Raw genomic sequence first — 21107 nt, 5'->3', positions numbered from 1 at the left:
AAGGAAGGAAGGGGACAAGAGTGAACATCGGGCACATTGAACTCTTTGAACTTGATACTTACCAATCCCGCTACAGACTTCAGAGTCAATACTTACCGGAACTCTCCCAACGCCTTCAAACCAGTGAAGTAACTGGTATCTACGCGCCCCTGCAAGACACGCAGGATGGAGAGCTCATCTTTTACGAACATAAGGTGAGGTTACTAAGGGGATATCGGAGGTGATTAGTGGGGGAGAGCGAGAACAGTTGGGAGGCCATCACTAAAACCCACAGGTGGTTAATCCCTGTCTCCACTTGCAGGAAAATACTTCTTCGGATCCAGCAGACAAGACTAGACGGGCCAGTCCAGACAGTCATCTCTGCACTACGCATCACGTTGAAGGAGACCGCAGCTGTGCAGGTCCGATCGACACCCCTGTGGGGTCCAGGTGAGCGTAACAGACAGCCCTGCAGTTCTGGTGTATCGGGAAATCGCTGCCAGATGTATCTTGATGGAAGCGTGAGCTAGTCCAGCTTTGGCCAGCGACAGTAAGTACGGTAGCACTTGAGGGGCTGTAATCTGTAGAGGGTTAATCTTCTGCGCACGGCACCAGACAGAGAACCTCTTCCACTTGTGTCCGTAGCACTTGAGAGTTGAGGACGCCCAGGCCTTTTCAAGAACCGCTCTGCAGTCAGACGGGATATCATACCCTCCAAACTCTAGTGCTGCAGGAGCCAGGCCTGCAAGCTCAGCAACTTCGGGCTGTGATGAAGAATGGCGCCTCCTTCTCTGGAGAGAAGATCTGCGTCCGTCGACAGTTTGACTGGTGGGGACGCTGACAAGTTCAGAAGGTCCGGGAACTATATCTGTCTCGGCCACCTCGGTGCGACGAGGATCATCCTGCACCGGGACCTCTTGAGTTGGTTGATGAGCCCGAGTAGCAATGGCAACAGCGGGAACGCATACAGGAACAGGCCGTCCCAAGGGAACGAGAAAGCATCGCCCATGCTCCTCGGCAGGGGGAACCTGCTGGCGAACCTCTGGCACTTGAGTTTGTCGTCGCCGCCGCGAACAGGTCGATTTGGGGTTTGCCCCATCGCCGGAAGAGTTGATCCACTTGATCCTGGCGTAGTTCCCACTCGTGGCAAGAGCGCAGCTCCCTGCTGAACGAGTCGACAATGGTGTTTTTTTTACCCCTGCTAGATGAAAAGGCACCAGAAACATCCCTGGGCAACGGCCCAGTGCCACAGATCCTGGGCCTCCTTGGATAGGGCTGGGGATCTGGTTCCTCCCTGCTTCCGGATGTAGAACATTGTGGTGGTGTTGTCGGTGAAGATCCTCACCACTTTGCCCTTGAGGGACGGGAGGAATGACTTGAGGGCCCAGAACACTGCTCGGAGCTCCAGTATGTTGATGTGGAGTGGCCTCTCCTCCGGGAACCACAGGCCTCTCGCGTGAAGATCTCCGTTGTGCGCTCCCCACCCCTCCAGGGAGGCATCCGTCGTCACCGTCACTGGGTATGCTGGGGTCTGAAAGTCCGTGCCCGCAGCGAGATGCGCACGCGTGCCCCACCATCGAATTGCTTGGCGGAATACTTCGTTGAGTGAGATCTTGTCCTCGAAGCTGTCCGTCGCTTGTGTCCAACAGGCGTCGAGGAACTCCTGCAGAGGACGCATCCGAAGCCTGGACAGGCGCACCAGGTAGATGCAAGAGGACATCATCCCGAGAAGGGACTTGATGGACCTCACTTTGGCCACGTCCGTGGCCAGCAGACGCTGTACCTTGCCCAGGATGGCCTGCGTTCTTTCCTCCGACGGCGAGGCCAACTGCGCTACTGTATCGAGCTTGGCTCCCAGAAACAGCGCGACCTGCAACGGAACCAGGTGGGATTTGGGGAAGTTGATGGAGAATCCCAGGTCCGTGAGCAGCCGGACGGTCTTTTCCGTGTGTTCGACGGCGAGTTCCCTTGTCCCGGCTCGGATGAGCCAGTCGTCCAGGTAGGGGTAGATGTGGATCCCCAGCAGGTGCAGCCGCGCCACCACTGGTGCCAGGCACTTGGTGAACACCCTGGGCGCCGACTTCAATCTGAATGGGAGGGCCTTGAATTGGTAGTGCCGCCCTTGGACTACAAACCTGAGAAACTTTCGGTGTCCGTTCAAGATGGGGATGTGAAAGTACGCATCCTCCAGATCCATCGACGCTAGGAAGTCGCCTTTCTCCAGCTGACCCAGCATGTGCTGGAGGGTGACCATTTGGAACTTCTGTGCCTTAATGTATTTGTTTAGCCGACGCAAGTCCAGGATGGGACGCCAACCTCCTGTCTTCTTTCTGACGAGGAAGTATCTTAAGTATACTCCGGAGCCCCGGAGTCTCTTTGGGACGAGCTTGATGGCTCCTTTGAGCATCGCCCTCACCTCTAACAGCAGTTGAGGGACATGGTCTTCCTTCCTGGCCACTGGAGGAATTCGGGGGCACTTCTTTAGGAATTCCAGAGTGTGCCCGTGGGCCAGGGCATCCAGCACCCAACGGTCGGTGGAGATGGACTCCCACACGCTGACGAACTTCGCCAGCCGGCCTCCCATCGGGGTGCTTCGGTGGGGGCCATATGCCACGGCTGGTTCAGTCTTGTTTGGAAGCAGCCTTGCCTCCTTGGCCTCCCTGGCGACGACGGCGAGATCCACCGGACTTGCCTCATCCCCGGTAGGCTTCTTGCGACGAGGAATGGGCCGCTTGATGGTAGGTCGAGGAGCCGCTGTCGAATCCTTTGGAGGCATCTTGCTTGCCTCAGGGGTTCTTAAAGGGCAGCCGCCGTTGCTGCAGAACTCCCAAGGCCCGAGCCGTCGCCCTGTCGGTCTTGATGGCCTGCAGCGACTCATCCACAGTCTTTCCAAACAGATTGTTCCCGTTGAAGGGCATGTCCAAAACCTTGGCTTGCACGTCCTGGCGGAAATCCATTGCCTTGAGCCACCCCCGCCGTCGAAGGCAAACGCTGTTGCCCATCTGGCAGAAACCGGTGTCGGCAACGTCCGTGGCCACAGCTATGGCGTCGTAAGACGCCACCTCACCCTCCAGCAGGATCGCCAGGGCCTCTGCCCTCTTGTCGTCCGGGAGGAAGTCCAACAGGGGGCGATCTTGTACCACAATTCCCTGTCGTAGCGGGCCACAATCACAAGGGCGTTGGCCGCCTTAATCGTTGTCGCCGCCGACGAGATGAGGAGGAGTCCCACGGCGTCCAGCTTCTTTCCCTTGCTGTCCGGTGGGGAAGTTGAGGATGAAGCCAATGTAACCCCCGCCTTCTTGGCCGCCGCTGAGACGACCAAATCCGGAGTCGGCTGCGCCCTGAGGCACAACGGGGCAGCGTCGGGGACCAGGTACTTCTTCTCGTACCGGTCCCTCTTTGCAGGTGACGTGGACGGGTTCTTGAGGAGGGCAAGACCCTCGTCCCAGATGTCATCCAGCAACGGCACCGCGATGACCGTCTTCCTTTTGGCCTCGCGCCGTTGGCAGAGGAAGACTTCCTTCTTCTCCTCAGGGCAGAGTTGAAAGAGCTCAGATGCCCTAGCAATCATGGCGTGAAAGGAGCCAATCTCGTCGGGCGGGGACGCCCAAGGAATCCGAGACGGGAGGCCAGTCCCGTCGTCACCGCCGTCATCATCCGTCCCTGTCGTGGCCGTGTCCGTTCCTGTGTCGTCCCTCGGGATCGGGGAAGGCGACAAAGGCTGAGAAGGCCGTGAGGGCTGAAGGGGAACTGGATGAATTCTCCTCCTCTTGGTCGGAGGGCTTCCCGACAGAGCCGGTACAGCTGGATCGTCCGTCTTGGGTAGGGGCAGTCTCCTCCTCATCTCCGTGCATAAGGCTTGGATTGCCGTCAAGATGGCCACCGAGTTGTCCTGAGGCTCGGGTTGCGACGGGCGTGCCGGGAGCGACGGTTGTTCCTCCACAGGAACCTTGTCGTTGCCGCCCTCGCTCTCGTCGTCCCCCCTCCTCGGGATTCCTCCCGTGTGGCTGGGCCTCCTCCAAATTCTCGGTCAGTTCCTCCTCGGAGGTTCTGTCCGTGTCCGTAACGGCCACCGCCCCCCCCCCCTCTTTTTCCACTGGGGTCTTCACGGGGGTCTTCTCGATGGGCTTAAAAGAGGTTTCTCTCCGCGGAGGCAGGGAAAATCTGGGCCCCGGGGTCGCCTCCACAGGCTTTGCCAGGGCTGCAGCGACTCCCTCGATAGAGGCCTTAGCCAGGTGAATCAAGGCCTTCACCACCTTGCGTGCGCTTGAGGACTTCACCTTAGAGGGAGGGTCACAGCCTCGCTCCCCCTCGGCCGGTTCCTCCGAGATCGACCGGGGCCTCTCCAGAAGCTTAGCCGGGTTCTCGGATTTCCTCTTCCCCGAGCCAGAGCGTTGGCTCGCAGTTGATGGCGTTGGTGAAGGTGCGCCTTGCCTGGCAGCCGAGGAGCCCGGCCGTTCGACGGTCCCGGTGCCCGCGGACTTGCGGTGCTTTGCCTTCTGTTGGGCCCCCGTCGCCGGGGCGCCCTCACAGAATTTAGAAGACCGCTCGGACTACTACTACTTCTTCTTCTCACCTGCTGGGCTCTTGCCTTCCAGCCAGTTGGAGAAACGGGTCCGGCGATCCCTCATCGTCCGATACGACATGTTAAAGCAAAACGCACAGTCCTTCTCCACGTGCCTTTTGTCCTCGTGGAGGCAGTAAAGGCATTTCGAATCGTCGTCCTCCTTGAACACATTTTGTAGGTTGCATCCAGGGCAGATCCTGAGCAGTTTGCCGGGAGTCGAGCTTCCCTTCTCCTGGGCCATGTTCTTCTAGTCCACGAGGTAGGCCTCAGAAACTTCTGGAATCCTCCAAGAAGCGTAACTAGACGAAACTTCACCCTTGAGGGGCACTGATAAATCCCAAACGGGTCCCCGTTCAACGGAAGTAGAAATGGTGGAGCTTGAGGCTCGATTAAACCGAAAAATTAGATAAATCTCTTTGAAAAAAGCGCAAAACGCAGTAAAAGCTCGAGAGCTATAGCATGAGGACTCCCAACACTTGAGCGTGCGGTACAAATCTGAGGATGGCTGCCAGGGCGGGGCTTAGGGAGAGGGCAGTCATTGGCTGGGGACAGTCTGACCCAGAGATCAGTGATTGGTTACTACTAAGAAAGACAGATCAGAAACAAAACTGATACTGATTTTTTTCTTTACCGAGGATTCCCAGCCTGACGACCGAGAATATTCATGAGCATGTGATCCATGCCAGACCCCATGCTGGAGAACTATACGTAGGGATCCACTTCTTGGGAACACATGAATTGCTAAAACTAAGGAGAATAGAAAAATAAGAAAACCGAGACTGGCAAAAAAAAAAAACAGACAAAAAGGAAAACCTTAACATTAGCTTGGTTGAAAAGAGGAACTCATAAAATTGATCTATTATACAGTGTGCATATGTTGATGGGCTATCTTGGTCTGCTTTATCTGATCTTGTCACTGTTTGGCAAAAGAATGAGTGGGAAAAGATCAGACATAACAGGACATCAGGAATCATACAGAGACTTTCAATTGCTCCACAAATATTTTTGCAGGCAACAATTCAGATTCATGTTACGGTGCACACCCTTAGATGGTCTAACGTAAGGCAACCTAGAACAATCAACATTAACAATACATCTTAACTAATTCCACATGATGGCAAGGAAGAACTGACTGTTGTAGGAGAGGCTGTGCTTGGGTCTAAATCCGGCCGTCAAAAGGATTTTCAGAACATTTCTATTCACTAAACTAATATCAATTGAATGTGGGGCTATTTTCCACAATTCTATCCCAACTAGTAAAACTACTCGAGACAGTAGAAACAAACATGTAACATGTGCAATGTGCAGCTTGACTTTCAGAATGTACTAATGGACATTTTTCAACACACTGATAGAGCGAGGCAGGTGCTAAAAGTAAGTTAGCTTAGGAGTTCACCTTGGCAGAGATAAAGAAACTCACCGGATAACCTGCAGACAGGTCCATGAAACTGTGCACCACATCTTCAGCTCTCGGTTCTGATCTGCTCCAGTGATCAAAAATCTCCAAAACGGCACACTGTGGGCATTACAAGCAAAGTATTAGGAAACAAAACAATATTTTTCAAAAATAATAATGAAGAATTTACACGCAATCTGCATCCATAAATGTACCAGTGCAGAAATAAACAAAAAAAAGGACCTGGAGAAGAAATACAAGTAGTAGGTGGAATTACTACCGGCTCTGTTTAATAAGCAAAGACATAACTTCGCCTGTTGATCTAAATTCTACATTGTAAGGAACAGCACAGAGTGACAGAGGTGAGTGACCAAGAACTAAGAAGGGATGTTTGAAACTAGGGTGAAGTCTGTCAGTCTTGGGCCTTGTGCAGATACACCTGAAGGGAAGCCCATCCACAATACCCCAAAGTTCTAGGCTTAGGAGTTCATCCTTTGAACAGAAATGGGCAAATGGGATGAGGGGACAGGGAGGTGCATTTTGGGGAGGGCGCGAGAGCCTTATTTATCATTCAACAAGTCTTCCCTCTTTTGAAGGGAGAGGCTGTTATTAAAATAGAGCTTGCGCGCGCACACACACACACACACACACACACAATTACTGAAAAGAAACTATTTATATAAGGTCAGGTGCATCAAGAAATCACTACAAGCACAAGTAAATCATTTTAAAATCATTTTTAAAAGTAGTAATATACAAAATAGAAAAGCTGCCCTAAAATCCCTAAACCATACAAAAATATCTATTTAAGTCAAATGTAATGGTAAGTACAGTTTGTCCATAGGAATAAATGGGACAAAAATCAGTAGGATACAATCGGTTGTAGATAAAATGTAAAATGTTGGCAGAGCCCAAGGAGAAATTCAGAAGAAGCAACCTTCAGGCTGCTGACTGTGGAGATTTAGACTCCAGTCAAAGACCAGACACCTGTGAAAGGAAGATTGCAGAGTTGGAGCCAAGCCCCACATGCTAGGATGTTGCATAAGGGGGCCTGGGATGGAGAACTGAAGTCGCAGCCCGCCGCAACAGGCTGGAAATTTGAAGACAACAGGATATGGACCAGGCTGCTGAAAGGAGTGGATGAAGTACAGGAGTCAGTTCCAAAATAAGGATTTTGTTTTGGTTGAGGTGCTTGCCCTTCAAGACACACTGCTCTGACCACCCAATCCAAGTGCCCATGTGCTCTCTCCTGCATTAATCCACATTACGCCCTCTCATAGTACAGTGTCCACTGTTTCCTTCACTGTTCTGATCTTTCTCGAAATTATGATTTTCAGCCATTTTAGGATTATTTGAAAATTATCAATCAATTGAGCAATATAGAAAAGTGCACATGACCAAAGCATGTCATCTTGTAGCTTTTAAACAAGCTTCAAAACAAATGAAATAAAATTCATCACACGTCTGCCAAAGTATATTTATGACAAACAAATCAGTTATGATACCACCTAATTGCAGAAAGGAAAACTGTGCAAATAGCTGTTGATGGTGAGGCAGCTTCTGCCTGACTGCAGGTCACCCCCACAATCCACTTTGGCACTACTTCAGACATTTTGTAGATTATAAGCCTCTACAGCTCTGCCCTACCTCCTGAAAGGCAGCCCTCAAAAGAAGATTAAAACTGCATATCTGATTTTGAAAGTGGGATGCTTTTGATAATTGGGAAGCCTTTTGCAGAGGGGCAATACACACTGATTTCTTGATTTCTGTGAAACATTGAAAACTTTCTGCCATTTCTTCAGCCATAATCTCACAACTGATATTGGCAGCCTTAACATTCCTTGCTGCTGGGGTAACAAGTCTCTAGTTTGTGATAGAACAGTCTGTCCAAGTGGTTTGTAGAAGTCACACTTTAGCTCTTGAGCAGAGCTTTCAGAGCAAATCAATGAGCTCTGACAGTTATCTGAGCCTAGGAAGTGGCTGAGGATCCTGCAAACTCAATATTACAGTGTTGAATTGCCATCCTAACGCCTAGCACTCCTACCTAAAACACCTAGCCCACTCCCAACCCCTATAACCATCAGCACGCTTCCCTTTGACGTAGCACCCATTTAAGACAAGTGATGAAACACTCAGCTCTGTAGGGCACTTTAAGGAATCCATACTCCGCGTTTAATGTTCCTGCTCCTCAACTAATCCACCTTGCAGTGAAAAACCCCTGTAGGGTTTCAGCATAATTCTAAAACCAATGTTATGGAGCTGCCTCAACAAAAGGTGACAAGGGAAACAGAGGGTATATTCAATTTTGCCTAGAAGCACTCAGTGAGAGGAGTTTGGGGCTTTTTGGAGATCCTAGGTGTACTTCTGGGAGAAAAGACCAGGAATTCTGTCCCTTGCATTGAATGCGTAACAACTACTGTTTGATGCCTAGTAGGCAAAAGACCGAGCAGAGCCAACTTACACAGCACCAGAACAAGTTGAATTCAGTCTTGAGACTGCTCTCTACTTTATAACTCAAAAATGTTCCTGATTTCAAATATCCAGTTGATTCTGGGGAAGGGTATCCAACCCTGGTGACAAGGATGGATTTATGTTTATAAAAGTTTGGTTTAAATATAAGTTATTTTCTTGAGTTTGGAAATATATACTTTGTGCATGATTTTGTTGTATGTACGAGTGTGACAGATATGTTTGGATATTACATCATTTTTCCTTTAGCTTTAGTATGACAGGTAGTGCCTTGTTAGGTATGGGAAAGGTATGAGTTTGTCTCACCCATATTATATAATAAAATGGCTACTTGTGAGAAAACAATCTACTTGTCTGTATCGCATTTCTGACCCCTCACACATCTAAAAGGAATTCTACTCCTGGCTCATTAAAATTCTGAAGAAAGAAATCTGGATTCAAAACCATCTTGGATCTTTCCAGATTGTACGATTCCCTCCAAAGAGAGAAGCCGAAGACGGTAACCCTGGCAAACAGCCTTGCAGCTCTAAAGGAATGGGATTGGGTATGTACCCTGGATCTGCAGGGCGCCCACATGCACAACCCTATGTGGGGTCCACCGTAAGGTTTCTTCAGGTTTGCAACTAATGAACAAATGGATCCGTTGAAAGTGCTCACGTTTGGTATGAAGCGCCACAATCTACTTTACTCACAAAGGTCTTGAGAGAGGTCATTGAATACTTACGTCAGAGGGGCAATCCACGTCTACCCTTATTTGGAGGACTGGCTAATGAGAGCCTTAAATCAACAGCTACTTTCCACAAGACTGTTTGCAAACCAGAATAAGTCCACATAGATGCCAACACACAATACACTAGTATTGGATTCCTATGGTATAGAGACCATGTTAGAGCTTTTCCCCATGTAAAGAAGAAATCCTATATCACAAAGGCAAATGGTTACCCATTCCTCACCTATACACCTGCTGGAGATGGTACTCTTCCCAGGCTGTATGGTTTACAGCTTTTTAACATCCAAAAAAAAGTTCTCTTTCAAAAGAACAAGTTACTTACCAACTGGTAACGTTCTTTGAACTGGATGTTCCTCCAACGTATTCCACATCTTTGACATGTACAATCCACAGCTGTGCACTTCGGAAACTTTTTCGGCAGAGGGCGTCCTGTGTCGACGACATCGGGTCGATGTCCCTCGAAGGCCTCCGTCGTGGCCGACATCACTGGATGTTATAAATAGGACACACAGCGCCCGTAGCTTCAGTTTATGTTTTTCCCCCAGAACGTGTGGCACCAATCCAATGCCCGCTGGACTGCACGAAGCCTTGTGGAAACGTCAGCTGCAATCGCATAGGAAATTCTCCACAGGGGCAGGTCGGGAGGGCGATGTGGAATACGTTGGAGGAACATCCAGTCGAAAGAACGTTACCAGTTGGTAAGTAACTTGTTCTTCGAATGGATTGTGTCCTCCAACATATTCCACATCTTTGACAGACTCCCAAAGCAGTACCAGAACATGGAGGAGGGAAAAGAATTTAGAGTACCCAATCAGATGGCAGAATAAAGAACTGCCTTATCTTGACCATGGATCGTATCCAGGGAGTAATGTTTAACAAAAGTGTGAATAGAAGCCCAGGTGGCTGCTTCACAAATATTCCTCATAGGAACTCCCCCCGTTGGAGGGCAGTGGAAGTAGCCACGCCCTCCAGTGGAATGAGCTTGCAACCCTTCAGGGGGGTCCTTACCCTCCAATTGGTAACACTCCGTAATGGTGAGGATAACATACCTGGACAAGGTCTGTTTGGCAACAACCTGGCCCAAACGGTGTCCAGCATATCCCACAAAGTTGATCATCCACTCTGACCCTCAACATCCTAGAAATATAAAAGCTCAGAGCTCTCCTAGGATCCAACCTATGGAGTTGCTCCTCTTCCTTACCAGGATGAGGAGGATAGAAAGAAGGAAGAACTACTTTTTGATTCAAATGGAAATCAGACACTACCTTAGGTAGAAAGGAAGGACATACCCATAGTACAACCCTGTCCTTGTGGAACACAGTAAAGGGTGGCGTAGATGAAAGTGCCTGCAATTCACTCACTCTGCGAGCGGAAGTAAAAGCAACCAAGAACACTGTGTTGAAGGACAACAATCTCAAAGGACAAGAGTGCAAAGGTTCAAACGGAGCACCAATGAGAAATTTAAAAACCGAGTTCAAATCCCAAACCGGCACCTGGAAAGGGGACGGTGGGAATACATTAGTCAGTCCTTTAAGAAATTGAGAAATCAAAGCAAGTCAGAGCATTCTTCAGACAAGCGCTTAAATATAGACAGCGCCACCAGGTAACCTTTAATGGTACCTACACGAAGGCCCCTGTGGGCCACAGAAAGAAAGACAAAACCATAGGAATGGAACATTGAAAAGGATCAACATTTTGACCTCTGCACCAGTCACAAAACTTAGGGCAACGGTACAGGGATTTTGTTGCTGGCCTTCTTACCGAAAGCAACACCTCCATCACATCATCCGGGAAGTCCCAATCCTTATATCTTAACCTTTCAGATACCAAGCATGAAGGTTGAGAGTCTTGACCTCTGGATGGAGAACCTGTACCCCCCCCCCCCCCTTTCGCGAGAGCAGATCCTCTCGGTAGGGAAGACGGCGTGGAGGGCAGATGGACATTTCGAGAATGTCCGGATACCACGCTCTCCTGGCCCAATCTGGACCAATGAGGATCATGTGGCACCTGAACCTCTGTAACCACCGTAACACTTGAAGAATGACGGGGACTGGAGGAAACGCGTACAGCAGTGGGAATGACCAATTCACCACAAATGCATCTCCTAAGGCTCCTCTCGGAGGAAATTCCCTTGAGCAGAATCTCTTGCACTTCTGGTTGGCACTGGTGGCGAAGACATTCACTTGCGGGGTTCCCCAAAGGGCAAAGATCTCCTGAAGGACTTCCTGAGCCAACTCCCACTCGTGAGAGATAGTGCTCTGCCTGCTCAAAGCGTCCGCCGCCACATTTTCCTCTCCGGCCAGATGAGCTGCTGAGATTGAAATTACTTGCTGGATGGCCCAGAACCAGAGCTGCATTGCCTCACTGCACAACGGGAGTGACCCTACCCCCCCTTTTTGTTGAGGTAATGCATGGCCACTGTGTTGTCCTTCATGAGCAGGGCACTCTTCCCCCGCACAGACGGCAGAAAAGCCTTCAGGGCTGGCCTGACGGCCCTCAGCTCCAACAGATTGATATGGAGCCTGGAATCCGACTGAGATCAACGACCGCTGGCGGTCAAGGCGTTGGCATAAGCACCCCATCCTGTGAGCGAAGCATCCATCACTACAGTCAACTCCGGCCATGGTTGCAAAAACGGCTCCCCCTTCATCAGGTTCCCTTCGTTGCCCACCACAGAAGATTCTGGGAGACCAAGAAAGGAATCTGAATGGTATCCGACATCTTGCCTGAGAACTGCGACCACTGCATCACTGTCAAGCTGAGAACCTGGTGTCTGCAGAAGCTGCTGAACCCCCGACAATCCACCCAAAATGTGGCACTCTGAGCTGACATAAATATAACTGCTCAGTTTACCTCACTTTCAGGGGAAAGGGGGAAGGGACAAAGAAACAAACACCAGGCTGGAAGCTATCAACTCGCTGGTTCTTCACCTGTAGTTAAAAACACAAACATGCAAAATTCCTCATTACTCATTTATCACTATACTAACCTTAAACTCTAAATCCATAATCAAAATAGTTTAAAAACCATACCTGGTTCTTCTCTACAGAATGCCCAGAGAAGTGAAAAGCAGACAAGACTTCCTTACTAGAGGACCAGAATCTTATAGAAAACTCAGCCTTTTCCTTAGGTCCATGAGTGTAAATTAACTTTGTAGATGTAGTTAGTCTGCTCAAATCAAGATTCTTGAACTAGGTCTTCAAGTAAGATTAATGAAGTTCTTTTTAGTTCTGGTATTGGCTTTTAATATTTTCTTTGTCGAAAGTCTTTTTCTCAAGACGAATTAAACTTGCGCTGAAATCTTCACGTGGAAAGCCAGAAAACCGCGGGAAGAAAAAAAAATTCACGCGCTTCTTCTCCAAATCGCGGGAAAAACGCACACGCGTAAAAACGCTCTCGCGCTATAATCCAAGAAGCGATAAAAATTACACGCGCTATCCTCCAAGTCGCGGGAAACACGCACACGCGCTGACGCCTCAATTCGCGGGTAAACGCACTCGCGCTAATGTCCAAGACGCATAAAAATTACACGCGCTTTCCTCCAAGTCGCGGGAAACTCGCACACGCGCTGACAACTCAATTCGCAGGTAAACGCGCTCGCGCTAATGTCCAACTTACGAATTGATAAAGTACATGCGCAACATTCACACGCGCTTATATTATCTCGCGGAAAAACCCATTGCGTAACGAACAGTATCCGCGAGTCCAAAGTACACGCTCGCGCTTTACTCTCACACGCAGAGACACACGCGCGGGTAAAAAATAACGGACAAAAAACTCTCGCGCTAGTTTGATTTAACTTGTAGCGATAAAAACAAACGTATGCGCTTCAATCTTTTTGATACAGATTTGATTTCAGTCTCATAGATAAATATAACCTTTTTACACGTTCAACAAATCTGGAAAGTCACTTATCTTGAAAAAGACTGGAAAACTTCTTTCCTCAGAAGTTTCTGACTCCTGTCCTGTGTCTCCACCAAACTCCAAACATGACTCCTGTTTCTTTTTCAGATCTTCCGCTCTACCGCTAGAAACTTGTCACCCTTGACAAAGTTAAGCAGGAGCAACTAGGCACACGACCTCTCAGCTGGGCTAGGACGATGAAAGGCAGTTTAGAATGTTCATTGTCCTCCCTATAAACAATCTCCAGCCAATCAGAATTTTGACTGAGAACATCCATCTTGGCTTGGGGCATTCTCCATAGACTGCAATGAAGGTTAAGGGCAAAATTTGGCTGTATAAAAATATAACCCATATTAACTTCCTAAAACCTTTCTAAACTAAATATGTGTCTCCCCTGACCCAATGTAAGTGAGTATATGATACTGTATGTAAAGAATATGTCACTCCAACCTGACAGTACTTGACAGTCTTGAGGACCATTGCAGGGATCTCGTCCTCCATCTGGCCTCTGGCACCAGAAAAATGCAGGAGGCCGAGCAACCTTAAGAATCCGAAAGCTGGGAGACTCTGGGCACGTTGAAACATGTCCACCATCTGCACAATGTGATGAGCCCTCACCTTGGGAGGCGAGCACTTCCCCCAAAGACGTGCCCAACACAGCCCCAATGTACTGGAGCTGTTGGGAATGTCAGATACGACTTCTTGAAATTGAGGGAGAAGCCCAGCCTGTGGAGGGAGCGGCAGGTGAGACAGAGGTGATCCAACGCTTGCTCGGGACAGCACGCAAGGATCCGCCAGTATTTCCAGATAGGGGTAGACGTGAATCCCCCCCTCGCCTGATATACGCTGCCACCACCACCATTAGCTTGGTGAAGACCCTCGGTCGGCGGTCAATCCAAATGGCAGGACCCGAAACTGAAAGTGCGAGTCGCCAGCCGCAAACCTCAGGTACTTGGCTGTGCTTGGGATGAATCGGCACATGAAAGTAAGCATCCTGTAGGTCCAGAGACACCAACCAATCCTGAAGTTAAAGGGCCTGGAGGACTTGAGAAAGAGTAACCATCTTGAACTTGTGCTTCCTGAGAAGTTTGTTCAACCAACGCAAATCCAGGATGGGTCTCAATCCCCCATCTTTCTTTGGGATCAAAAATTTAGGAGAATACCAACCCTTGTTCCTCTCCGCTACAGGCACCAGTTCTATATCGCCTTTCTCCAGCAGGGTGAAGATTTCCTGCACAAAGAGCAGATCTGGAAGCTTCAAAGAGAGTTTCCCCGGTGGATTGTCGTGAGGCCGCTTTAGGAAGGGAAGGCAGCAGCAGTGGGCTATTGTATCCAGAACCCACGCATCCGAAGTAATGGCTCACCACTCTTCGAGATGCAGAGACTGTCTACCCCCAACCGGGGAACCATGGAACATGGCCTCATGACTGTTTTGGAGCGGCTGCAGCAGTGCCTGAAGGCAAAGAGGCAGCAGCCTGAGCGGCTTTGGCACCACGATTTCCCTGACCACCCCGGGTACTTTTTCGATGACCCCTTTCACTGGCGGCCCCTCTTGTTCTACCAAAGCAAGAGTAGTAACAAAAAGAACCTCCCCTCCACAGCTGTCCCCTAGGACGAAAAGCGGAGTTTGACACACAGCTGCGCTTAAAGATTTTGCCGCAGCTTTCGAGGTCTGCAAACTCTCAAGGCTCTCGTCAGCCTTGTTGCCAAACAAATGTGCGCCATCAAAGGGCATGTTCAAAAGATGGGCTTGCACATCCGGGGCAAAACCCGACTTCGGCAACCACGCAAACCTGTGTATAACAGTGCTCACAGCCATGGCCCGGCTAACACTGTCAGCCATGTCCAAACCAGACTGAAGGGATTCGCACATGGCATCCCTACCATCTTGCACAAGAGCAAGGAACCCATCCCTTTCTTCCCCCTCGGGAATATGCTCAGCCACTAACCAAACAGTTCCACAGAGTGTGTGAAAACCTTGCTAAGGCACAAGTGGAGTTGGCCGATTTCAATGCCATACTCCACAGAAAATACCTTGCGAACCCAGCGTTTGTCGTCCCTATCAGGAGGGATGGAAGGAAGGGTACGCTGTCTGCCTCGAGGTGGCCGTAGCCACCTGAACCACCAAACTCTCGGGAGTGGGGTGAGTGAATAAGTAGCTGGGGTCCCTAACGGAAGGGAGGTACTTCTAAGAGATTCTGGTGACTGCCAAGCAGCCACCACCATTTTCTGTAGAGTGAGATGAAAAAGCAACACCGGGTCAGAGGATGGACCTTGGTCTAAGATGTCCGTAAGATCATCTTGTACAAAATCTTCAGGAGGGTTGGACCAGTTCTGAAACTCTGACCCTGGCCATAAGCCGCCTGTATGACAACTCTGCATGAGCCCCAGGCCTGCCAAATTCCACTTCTGGAGAAGTGTCCAACCCACTGGTATCATTGAGGGTTTTCCTCAACGCCTCCAATTGACTGTCTCCAGAAAAGACAGGAGCCACATCATGCTCAACAGGGTCCTCAAAGTCAGACCTTTCTTCCACCTCATATATGTCATCCAGCGGGAGGTGAAAAATTGGCTTAAGGACAGAGGAGGCCCTGCAGTCCACCACTGGCCTCACAGTCTTAGCAGTAGCCTTCCGTGGAGGATCCACCAGATCAGGGAACTCCAACAGTAAATTTCAGGCAAGAATCCCCAAAGGCACCCAAGACTTCGATGCCGAGAGCGCCAAAGGCTTCGACGTGTGATAAGAAGGCAAAGCCTCGACATCCGAGTCGGACCGACACGGCGCCGACCGAGTCGACGTAGGCTTTGAGTCCTTAGCAGGTTGCAGCGGTATCGCTGGGGATGAGGACAGAGACCTGGAAGCACGTCTCTTGCGACTATCTGATGCCTTGTCTGAGCAGGACCGCTAAGGTTCCTAATGCGAGTCGCGACGTGTACCCGAGCCCGAAGGCGTGCGAGCCGCGGTACGAGACAGCTCCCTGCCGGTTTCATCAGAAGGTGCGACCTGAACCATGCCCTGTGATTGAAAAATTGCCAACATCTGCTCCTTAAAGGCAGCCCATTATTCCAGAGTGGAGGACTTTGTCAGGCATGGCACTTTCCTCGCGGCTCCATCCTCCGAGTATGACGGGGAAGGCTACCGGTGACAGCATTTCTGAGAATGCCACGAGGAAAAAGAATGGCGGGAACCACTCCAGGACCGAGATCCCCGGGCATCCTCCCGACGCAGAGATAGTCACCCCCTCGAGTCGTCGGTGGACACCCCTTTGGATTTCGATTTCCTGGGCTTAGAACCCCTAACTAACTAAAGCTTCCCCTTACGCTCCCGCAAGGCCTTAGCAGTCAGCGACTGGCATTTAGAACAGTCGTCTGTGTCGTGACTCTCGCCCAAGCACCGCAAACAAATGCGATGCGGGTTGGCGATCGACATTTTAGACTTGCAGTCCCGGAAAGTCTTGAAGCCAGACTGCAGAGTCGGAGAGGTCGAAGAAGAAGACATCTCTACGATGAAACACACAAGGCGCACAGAGTTCTCGAAGCAAACACGTTTGCAGAAAAAACGGAACTGGGGCTACGGGCGGCGTGCGTCCTATTTATAACATCCGGTGACATCGCCCTCGACAGAGGCCTTCGAGGGACATCGACCAGACCTCTGACACAGGACGCCATCTGCCGAAAAGGTTTCCTAAGTGCACAGCTTTGGACATTACATGTCAAAGATGTGGAATATGTTGGAGGGCACAATCCATTCGAAATGGAGATTTATTCATTTTTATATACCACAATAAAAAATGCATACATAAAACATTGGTTCAATGCCACAATTCATTCATATTCATAATGACATTTATCAACATTACAACAAACTTTACAAATGTCAAAACAACAACTCTTGGTGTCTGGGGTTAGTAACTTACTGTATTCTAAAAAATGAAAGTGTCAGAAATGTTCAAACCACGTTATTTACTAACCCCAGACACCAAGAGTTGTTGTTTTGACATTTTCCTAAGTTCATTTTGAAAGGTCTGTTTCACTGTCTCTGCACCCCCTGCTGCCTGTGCTCTTGAGAGGAAAATTATAAGTTACTCACTGTAGTGACTAAAGTACTCTTAGTCCATCGTCCCCTTTCCTCCATATTGCATGGGCGTCCCTTTCCAAGGGACGGGAGACGGAACCTTTTTCACCAGAAAAGAAAACCACCTTTAAATTTAGAGGCGTGCAAGGGTGCGGCCCGGGAAGCATGCGCTGCCCTGACTCCGCCGCCACACCTCAGTCCCCATTTGATGCGTCAACAAGAGATTTAACATTGCCTAATGACACCAGTATTATTAGGTGGGACGTATGGAGGAAAGGGGACTATGGACTATGAGTAGGTTAGTCACTATGGTAAGTAACTTATAATTACTCTTACGTCCCCCGTCCCCTTTCCTCCATACTGCATGGGTGGTTACAATTGATTGTAGCCCTAGGGTGGAGAGGAGATCCTCTTTAAGAAAATAGGTTCCGGAGAATCGCCTATCGGAAAGTCGCATCAGATCTAGAGCCGGCATCCAAACAGCAATCCTTGGAGAAAGCCGAGGGAGAGGCCCAAGTGGCTGCCCTGCTTATGACTTGCCATTTGCTTTTGTACTGGACACTGGTAGCTTTGCTCCTGGCACCTTGTATGATCTCCAGATTGGCCTGTGAGAGGCTAAGGTGCTGAAGCATTACCTGCTCAGGTACCACGCTGTGAGGGCTATTTTCCCTGGTGCAGGGTGGATGACTCTGCCCCCCTGCTGTGCTAGAAGATGTGCTGGGCCCCTCAGGCGGTGAATCGGGATCACCTCTGAGAGGCTGAACAGCTGCGAAAACCATGGCCTGACCGGCCACCATGGAGCTATTAGAATTATGAGTCAGCGACACTCCTTGATTTTGCAAATTACCCTGTGGATCAGGGGAGTGGAAGAAAAGGCGTATGCTTTCATGCCGGCCCACTGGAGGTGAAATGTGTCGCCCAGAGAGCCGGGACCCAGCCCTTGACAGGATGCAAACTGGGGACACTTCTTGTTGTGCCAGGTGGCAAAGAGATCCATCTTGGGGTGTTGAAGATCTCCTGAATCACAAGGTCGTTTAGCTGCCACTCATAATTGTCTGCTCCCAGTCTGCTGAGCCTGTCAGCTTCCAGGTTGGATTCCCCCAGGAGGTGGACTGCCGTGAGGTAAATGTAGTACATGCTGGTCGAGTTGTCCGTTTGGATGAGGAAAGTCTTGCCCCGGAGAAGTGGTAGGAATGCTCTGAGTGCCAGCCAGATGGTGTTCAGCACTAGCCAATTGATGTGGTATTCCTGCTCTTGTCGAGTCAAGGTGCCGTGGACCGAGAGATCGTCCAGGGTGGCTCCCCAGCCCTCGAGCAAGGAATCCATGGTGATGCTGGCCTGCGGACTGTCCGTCTGCAGGTTGCAGTCTCTGGACCACCAAGTCAGGTCCGGGTGGAGAGATGGAGGAACGTCGATCATCTCAGATTGGGAGCCCCGCTCCTGTTCCATGAGGCTGCGAAGTGCAGCTGAATCCTCCTCATCCTTAGTCTCGTGTGCGGCATGGCTAATAAAACCGCTGCCAGTAGACCCAAAGGATGTTGGTACCACCATGCCAAGGTCACCTCCCTGCTGAGGAAGTGGGCGGTGGCCCTCTTGATGGCCGAGATTTTGTCCTCCATTGGGAAGACCTTCTCGGAGCACATGTCCCAGATGAGGCCCAGGAATGTCAGAGTCTTCGTAGGCTGCAGCTGTGACTTCTTGAGATTGAGCGAGAAGCCCAGATTGTGCACTGTTTTCATAAGGGCATGCGAAGAGTGGTGAACTGCTTCCGGAGATGTAGCCTGATGAGCCAGTCGCCGGGGTATGGGTAGATGTGGAGGCCCTGCGCTCTGAGGAGGGCCGCCGCAGCATTCATGAGTTTGGTAAAGATCATGGGGGCTGAATTGAGGCCAAACGGAAGGACTTTGTATTGAAAATGGTAGCCCACGATCGTTAACCGTAGGAAAGAACGATGGGGCTGCCAAATCCAGACATATAGGTATGCGTCCTTCAGATCCAGGGAGCATATCCAGTCTCCCTTGTCCAATGTCTCCGTTATAAAAGCTGGCGTAACCATCTTGAGTTTTTGCAGGGGTAAGGAGAGGTTGAGGGTGGAAAGGTCCACCACAACTCTCAGGCCCGCCTGGTTCTTCTTCTGAACGGCGAAAATCCTGGGGTAAAAGCCAAAGTCTCGCTGGGAGGCTGGGACCTCCGCCACTGCCTGGCTCTCTATGAGCAACCGGATCTTCGCCAAAAGAGTTGCTGTCCCAATCTGTGGGAGTGGAGGGGAGGAAGCAGGGGAGGCTGGGATAGGAAGGCGGTACCCCATGGATTACACAGATCGAATCCAGGGGTCCGTGAAATTCTGGCACCAGAAATGTGCATGGAGAGCAAGTCTGCACCCCACGGCGATACGTGGACCCGAAGGGGCGTGTCATGCTTTCTTTGCCTCGGAGGCTGTCGCTGAGGAGGGGGACTGGAAAAAGCCCTTACTCCCCCCCACCCCCATTTTTGTTGCTTGCGTGGCTCCGAGACGGCGAGTGGTCCGGCTGCCTGGATCTGCGTTCCTGGAAGCCGCAGAACCCTCCATATGTACGACCACTCTTTGAACACTGCTGTGATTGGGTGTACGATTTGGGCATGGTCTTTGTAAGGATGGATAAAGACTTAGCTGTTTGTGAGCTGCCTTTCTTGCCCAGCTTTTCGTCTGTAGAGGAGTGGAAGAGGCCCCCACCCCTCTAACGGTAGATCTAGTATGCGTTCCTAGACATCCGGGTTGAATTTTGTTGCCCAGAGCCAGGCTGTTCTTCTCATGTCCGTGACAATACAGATGGCACGGCCTGAGGTATCAATATGAGTCACTGTGGATTTCATGAGGTCATGCGCCACCAGCTTGGCTTCAGCTAGCCCCGCCTTAAAGCGTGATTGGCTCTGGGTGGGGAGTTCCGGGAGGAAGTCCGCAATTTCCCGCCATAACCTTTGGTTGGCAGCTGCCAACATGGCATCGGCGTTGGCTTGATGTAGATGTAAAGAGGTGCTGGAATAGAGTTTTTTGCCATACGCCTCTAAGATCTTCTCCTCCTTGCCTAGCAGCGCAGCAAAGAGGAAGAGGCCGAGGACGACTGGGGCTTGGAGTATAGTGATGCTGCATCGATCACCGAAGAGTGTGGCTGCGGATGGGCCGATGCAAGAGTGTATCCCCTCCACCTGCCTGAACTTGGAGTCCAGGTGTCGATCGTCCGGCTGAGCCAATTGGGGTTTGAGCCAGACCTTCTTGGCCAGGGAGACTACGGTCGGTCTGCATAGGAATCCCCGATTTGGCATAGAGGCGTAGAGAGAGGACTTCAGCCAGAACCCCCTCTGCCGGCTGCTCGACCTCAGGTTGGGGGGAGGCCCAGGTACTCTTCCAGACCAGCAAGACGTTCGTGGAAGGCCCTGGTGGAGGATGGCGTGTCGGGATCATCCTCCTCATCTGTATCCTGCGGATCTGGAGGATCCTGTGGAGGAGGAGTAGTAGTTGCCTCCGGAGGCTGGAGTACAGGGCCCGCGGCAAGAGGTTGCCCATTGCAGGATGAACAACAGCTGAACCCTGTAGAAGTCTACATGCGCCGGGTAGGAGCGTGACGCCTGAGGACCGAGTACCTGAATGATAAACAAGACACAAAAGACAGAGAAGAAGTATCCGCGCATGGAATTACATGGCCGAAGCCAAACCCAGGAGCGCTGGTGAATTCGGCCAGTTCCCGTCGACGGGGAAAAGGGAACTGAGGTGTGACGCCAGAGGGCGGAGTCGGGGCAGCGCATGCTCCCTGGGCTGCACCCCCGCGCGGCTCTAAAATTAAAGGGGAAGAAGGTTTTTTCTGGTTAAACAGGTTCCGTCTCCCGTCCCTTGGAAGGGACGCCCATGCAGTATGGAGGAAAGGGGACCGGACATAAGAGTACTATGTGGTATGGTTCATCAAATGGATTTAGGTGGATTTATGTGGAAACATTAAATTATTAAGAAGTA

General features: G+C 50.5%; 1 protein-coding gene across 3 annotated transcripts in view; it reads right to left on the bottom strand.

Annotated features, from left to right (window-relative positions):
• The window catches only part of EDC4 (enhancer of mRNA decapping 4), a 2544921-nt gene that overhangs the window by 1829624 nt on the left and 694190 nt on the right, over positions 1-21107 (bottom strand). For all 3 annotated transcript variants that reach the window (XM_069603831.1, XM_069603839.1, XM_069603847.1), the window contains exon 10: positions 5967-6062. In XM_069603831.1, the coding sequence (XP_069459932.1) occupies positions 5967-6062 (96 nt within the window). The remainder of the gene's footprint in view (positions 1-5966; positions 6063-21107) is intronic.

This window comes from Ambystoma mexicanum, chromosome 1p, assembly GCF_040938575.1.
Source record: "Ambystoma mexicanum isolate Mex_15411 chromosome 1p, UKY_AmexF1_1, whole genome shotgun sequence".
Lineage (NCBI taxonomy): Eukaryota > Metazoa > Chordata > Amphibia > Caudata > Ambystomatidae > Ambystoma > Ambystoma mexicanum.
Note: the sequence above shows the minus strand (reverse complement) of the source record. Positions and strands in the feature narration are given on the sequence as shown.